Source organism: Nycticebus coucang, chromosome 2 (genome assembly GCF_027406575.1).
Source record: "Nycticebus coucang isolate mNycCou1 chromosome 2, mNycCou1.pri, whole genome shotgun sequence".
Taxonomy (NCBI): Eukaryota; Metazoa; Chordata; class Mammalia; order Primates; family Lorisidae; genus Nycticebus; species Nycticebus coucang.
The window spans coordinates 135,418,575-135,424,966 of NC_069781.1; the positions used below are offsets into that span (position 1 = coordinate 135,418,575).

At 46.8% G+C, this 6,392-nt stretch overlaps 1 protein-coding gene across 1 annotated transcript in view; it reads right to left on the reverse strand.

The window, feature by feature from the left end:
* Positions 1–6,073, reverse strand: part of TRPM1 (transient receptor potential cation channel subfamily M member 1) — an 85,289-nt gene extending 79,216 nt beyond the window's left edge. The window contains exons 1-2 of the mRNA XM_053609583.1: positions 5,975–6,073; positions 1,902–1,981 (exon numbers count right to left, since the gene is read on the reverse strand). Of these exons, the coding sequence (XP_053465558.1) occupies positions 1,902–1,981; positions 5,975–6,073 (179 nt within the window). The remainder of the gene's footprint in view (positions 1–1,901; positions 1,982–5,974) is intronic.
* Between the last annotated feature and the right edge of the window lie 319 nt (positions 6,074–6,392).

Here is a 6,392-nt window from a genome sequence, read left to right on the forward strand (position 1 = left end):
AAAGATGTCTTCACTTTCTTGATCTTTTCCAAGAACAGCCTTTGATTTTAATTATTTTTCTGTTCTCTTTTCTAGTAATTCTCCCTTTAGTTATTATTTCCTTCCTTCTAATTCCTTTAGGTTTAGTTTGCTCTTCTTTGTTCAGTGTCTGATGGTGGAAAGTTATTTATTTAAGATATTTCTTCTTCCTTACTAAGGCATTTATAGGTATAAATTTCCCTCTCACAGCCATGTTAGCTGCATCCTCAAAGGTTTGGTATGTTGTGTATTCATTTTCATTTATAGTAAAGTATTTTTTGATTTCTCTTTTACACTCTTTCTTTAACCCATTGGTTATTCGGACTGTGGTTTAATGTCCACTTATCTGTGAGGTTGCTGCTTGCATGAGTGAGGCCTGGGCAGAAGGGAGCTTCTAGCTCTCAACTGCACTCACTCAGGACTTAGCCTCAGCAGCAGGTAATGGGGTACAGGAGGAGAAATGCTGTCCCCAGAAGAAGACCCTTGGAATGGGAGCCAGGGGAGAAGGAGCCCTGTGTTCTTGGCTGCAGTGGTATGGGGCAGAGTCTCCACTTGGCTGAATTAGAACGGGAGGGGGGAAACTCTCTTGCTTCAAATAACACAGATTTTAGCCTTTCTTACTGAATTTTTTAAAATTTATTATTAAATCATAGCTGTGTACATTAATGCAATCATGGGGCACCATACACTGGTTTCATAGACCATTTGACATATTTTCATCACACTGGTTAACCTTACTGAATTTTTGTCGGCTTTTTCAAATACACATCTCTGGGGCTTTAAATGGTAGTTGTTTCCTTCTTTTTTTCATTCTAGGCTTTTTTGGTCCATACTAGAGAACAGGTGGGGCCTGTGTATTATCTCTGAAGCACCGTCTCCCCTGCTCCCCCCCTACCCCCCCGGTTGTCTGGCTATAAGATCTCACAGAGGATGGAGGACTACAGTGCTGGCAGGTGCCACACAGGGCTAGCACAGACAGTTCACAGGGTGGCCTGGGTGCCTCTGAAATAAGGAGAGACATTTGGTGAAACAAAGGGAAGGCTTTTGTGACCATTGACGTTGTCTCAAATGGCATTTCTTACACTGGGGGGTAATCACTGAGGTTCAAGCAGAAAGAGGAACCTGAGGAGTGGTGTGTGGAAGGGGGTGGCTTGGAGATGTGGAAGGACTGTGATTATGTGTCGAACAAACTTGGACCAGGTAATCTCTGAGCATCTGTGTACTTCGGTGTCAGTGACCCTATGTGTGTACATTTTGTATGCTGGTAAATGTACAGATAATTTGTATCTCCTGCCCCATCAACCAAGCTCAGTTATATAGCTTTTGCTCTCAGAGCTGAGACATTTTAGCTAAATTCACCTCTGCTTGCTTGTGTGACTTTAGAAGGCCTTTATTCAGCTTATAACATAAGCATTTTCTCATGCGGGTGAATGAAATTGCTTGACATTCTGTGTACAAGTTAAACCCATTCATAATACACAAATATTTGGCTTATTTAACCACTCAGATATTTCCTGTGATGAAAATTCCTTTTCATCTAAATACATTATGACACTCTATTGAAGAGATCCCTCAAATATCTTGGAAACCTGTTCAAAGCCCTCTGCTCCTTGATTTTGCTAAGACTAAGAGAAATTCTGTGGGCTCATATGGTTCTGAGCATGGATATGAGGGTGAGTGGTGGATAGAAAATCTTTTCTGAGCATTTGCATGTTAACAAAGGAGCTTATTAGCTTAAGCGACTCTTTGGTGAATGGCTTCCCTGGGGAACAGATTCTGCCCACCTCTCTAACTCTTCTACCACTCCCACAAATGCTAGAAGAACAGTTGCTGGCAGGTGGACAAGCACCGTTTGGGGGTCTTAATCACAGCTGCCAGTTTACCTGTTAGGGTCTTTTGTGCTGGGAATCACAAAAATACATTCCCGTTTGCAAAAGATTTTCTCTATCCAAGCTTTCTGACCCTGAAAGAGAGAGAAGTGGTAATTAGACCAGTACATTCCCAAGCCAATCCCTGGGTTCACTCTTACACTTTTATAACATAGTGTTATCCTATGCCAGGACGTAGAGTGTGCCCATGACATCTGAACAGTCACTGCCAGTAGTGGTGAAGCAAGTCTTTAAGGACCTTAGCTCTAGTGCCTTTTAAGAGAAATGGCTTAGAAGCCCCACTTATATATATGGTTCCCATTTTTAAATTTTATTTTATTTCACTTTATCTTTTTCTAAAGGTTATCGAGGCCTCGGATATTGTGCCTATCCTGAGCCCTATTTCATCTTTTTTGGGGGCAAGGTGCTGAGCAGGGTGCTGTGGGGACTTCTGAGGAAATGAATCACAAGGCAAATGTTCACCATCTGGAAACGTCAGATGAGGTGTGGAGATGCCAGGGCTGAAGTAGGCAGCCTGGGAAGGAAACTCTCTGCAGAGGCCCCTCTGCTGCCCGTGTGCAGCCAGCCCTGCTGGCTTTCCCTCTGTCACCAGGAGCATTTCACACAGAGGAGGAAAAGGAGCCCCTGGCTGGGAGTAGGGAAGTAAGCCATCCACCTGAACTGGGGGCCTGGCTGGGCCTGTCTCCCAGGATGGAGTCAACAGGGGAAGAGGTGAAGGGAGCGAGAGACCCTGCCCTTGGAAGGCAGGGGGACAGGTGACTGGAGGGTCCCTGGTGCTGCCTTGCAGGGTGCAGGGGTCAATTGGAGAGACAGCGTCCTTCCCTGTATCTCCACGAGGCCTGACTCAGCGTGTGCTTGTGGCGCCTGTGTGCTGTATTTATGAGTGTGTGTGAGAGAGAGACGAGGATTTGTGTGGCATGGGTTTGTGATGTGGTGCGTCTGTGTGGACACGATATGCATGGTTTGTGTGTATAGTGTGGTGTGTGATGTGTGTGTGTGTGTGTGTGATGTGTGTGTATAGTGTGGTGTGTGATGTGTGTGTATAGTGTGGTGTGTGATGTGTGTGTATAGTGTGGTGTGTGATGTGTGTGTATAGTGTGGTGTATGTGTCTCTGGGGGCCCTAGTCGGGTGGTTACAGGTGTGGGGAAGGGGAACATCTCAGCATCCGACACCCAGGCAACCGTGTCAGATCTTGGAGGAACTGTGGACAGCTGGGCCTCCTGGCCTCAGCACTTTCCCAAAGCCCCTAGGGAGGAGCCCCCATAGGGAGGAGCGCCACAGTGTGACCTGCGACCAGGGCATGACCCGGGGCATGTGGTGGGACAAGGCTGAGTGCTGTCCTCCCGTCTGTCCCCACCCAGCCAGGTGGCAGTGCTCATCCAGGACTCTCTGTCTCTGTGGAGGTCATCTCCTCAGAGAGCCGCAAGGACAGCCCAGGGTCACAGACCCCCCTCAGCACAGTCACGACAAGGCCCCAGTGCCTGACTTGTTGCTCCACGAGAGTCCTGGCCACAGTCCCAGCTGTGCAGGGACAGGACCCAAGAGTCCCATCCAACCTGGCCTTTCTGGGGAGATCCCAGGTCACGTGGCTCTTTTTGAATAACAGGAATGATTATAATTCAACTCTGCACACTTTTTTCCTCAAAACAATTTAATGGCTGCTTGAGGACAACGTTGCTGGCTCAGATTCTGGTGCATCAGTGTGGGGAGAGCAGGCAGCACTGGCTTCAGGGAGAAAGCACAGGGCGGGGAGCCCCGGGGTTCCTGCCCAGCCTTCTCACGTGGGACGGCAGAACAAACAACACAACAGCCAAGCAGAGAATTTGCCACCTGGGATTCTTTTTACCTTTTGCATTTCGTGCCTCACTTCCCAGAGGAGCTGGGAGAGCAAAAACTCTTATTATTTTTTGGGGGGTGGGGAGGGGGTCACATTGTTTGGATTATATCCCAACTAAAAGCAACAAAAATTTTAAACAAATATTGATCTCCCACGAATAGGTTACTTTTTCAGAGACAAAAGGTAGCAATCCCAAAACTGCTTTCTTTGTATTCTAGGACTGAACAAATAAGTAAACATATCGTGGATAATTAGAGCTGTGTTTCTCACTGTTGGAGAAGGAGTTATGGATATGGGGAGTGGGGAAGGTTAGAACAAACCCTGTAGAATTGGGCTAAAATTGAAGTTATCAGTGTAAACTCATGGTTTATAACATATAGAGATACATATAAAAACAGATCTAAAAGTGTATGTGCGCTGCCCACCCCCACTATATATGTAGATGTAACATGTTAGATATGTATTGCTTAACATAACAAATGGCCCTAAAACTTAGTGGCTTGAAACAATAAACATTTATTATCTCACAGATTCTCCAGACCAGGAATTGGATATGGCTTACCTTTACCTGGTCCTTCTGACTCTGAGTCTTTCACAGGATTTGATCAAATTATGAGTGGGGGCTGTTGTCTCATGGGAAGGGATGAGATGGAGAGGGATCCGTTTCCCAGCCCATTCACAGGGCTATTGGCCCCAGCCTCCCCCTATTCCTTGCCACCTGAGCCCTCTATATGACAGATGACCTTGTCAGAGCGAGCAAGGAAAGAGGAATGTAAGACAGAAGTCATGGTCTCTTTATAGTAAGTGACAAGTCATCACATTTGCCATATTCTACCATTAGACATGAGTCTCTTGGTTCATCTTACACTCAAAGGGAAGGGATTACAAAAAGTGTGACTGTCAAGAGGAGGAACCTGTGGGGCCGCATGCCTCCCGCACAACTCAGGTATTTCTGCCTGCATATACATGCATGTGTTTTCCTAGCTCTATCCACTGAAAGGGCTTAGCAGTGATAACACCCTGATAGCAGTGAGCACACCTAGGGTTCCAATGTTGGTTTCTAAATACCAGTCTCTACTAAAAAGAACTAGGGCTCTTTGGAGAAATGACTGAATCCAGGGCTGGGGCAGGGAAGTATATGAAGAGCGTAGAACATCTAGCTGTGCCAGAGAAGTGAGGACATGTATCCTTTTGACATGGAAACTTGAAACAGTTTCCACCAGCTGTTACCTCAGATTATTTGAGCATGAAAATACATGATATACGTGGTTATAATAAAGAATTATAACCCCTTGACACAACTAAGAACCCACAAGTCCACACCGATACAAATACATACATAAACAAATACATAGGGGAGAGGGAAAGCTCTTTCTTCCATTGGGAAGTTGCCTAATAAATACAGAAGGAATGATGGAATCATTTGGCAGCCATCAAGAACCTTTGACGAATGCCGAAAGTAATGACTGAGAGTTTGAAGGGTAATGGTATTTTCACATGATCTCAAAGTATCTTCCAAAGGCATTTATTAATTATAAAAAGGAAATTAGTAACTTGACAGTGGAGAAATCTGGGGGAAAAACCACCTAAAACAAAGCGCATATTACCAGTAATAGAACACATATTCGTCACAAGGCCCTGGATGAAATGCCCTGAGAACAAAGGTGCCAAAATGCATAATTTGAATCTGATCAAGAGGAAACATCAGATAACCCAAACTGAGACACGTGCTACACAGTAACCAACTTATACTCTAAAAAGTGTTAAGGTTCCATAGCTAAACAGACAAGATCTTGAAATGCCCCACCCTCTGCCCCTCTCCCTGCCCCAGCAACTCCACCTCACCTCTCCCTCTGTAGCCCCACCCGTGACCCTCTAGCCCCCACCCCAGCTCCCTAGGCCCCACCCCTGACCCTCTAGCCCCGCCCCAGCTTCCTAGGCCCCGCCCTCTCAGCCCTGGTGTCTCTTTCTGCCTTATAACCCTTCCCTCCCATCCCTATTGGCGCCCCTAGGATAAGAAACGAGAGACATGGTCGGAAACCCGTGCTAAGACAACTTGGGAAACCAGAAAACCAAAGTCCAGTCCCTGAGCTACTAGGCTCAGGCCCCACATCGGAGGGAGAAAAATGTCACGTCCCCATTGCAAGGCGGATGGAGCTGCTGGCAAGGCAGTAATGTGCCCCTCGCCTTTATCGCCGGGGTCTCTCATGATGGTTCCATGCTGGGTACCTGCGACTCTTTGGGGGCATCGGCTTTCAGACTGACCCCCAAACTCCCAAGGGAGCCAGTCTGGGTGGGGGGGGGGCTCTGGGCAGGTGCCCGCGGCATCCACAGCCTCGCCAGGCTCAAGCCACTTCCTTCTACTCCACTGCAAATCTGGGTTTTCTTAATAAGAACGCTAGCATGTGACTAACTGCTTTCCTGGGGAAGAGGGTGTGCTTTGCTTTAGGGCTAACCATTATTATTTTTTTAAGTTAATAAGAGAATAGCCTCAGTTCAACACTGCAGGTGACTACTGAGTCCCCAGGAATGTTCTAGAGCTTGTGCGGGTTGAACAAAGGCAGAGGAGCCACTCTCTGCTTGCAGGCTCATTCTGGGGAAGAAAGACACAGAAATCGCACCCTCTCTCTGCCCCTGACTTCCCAGC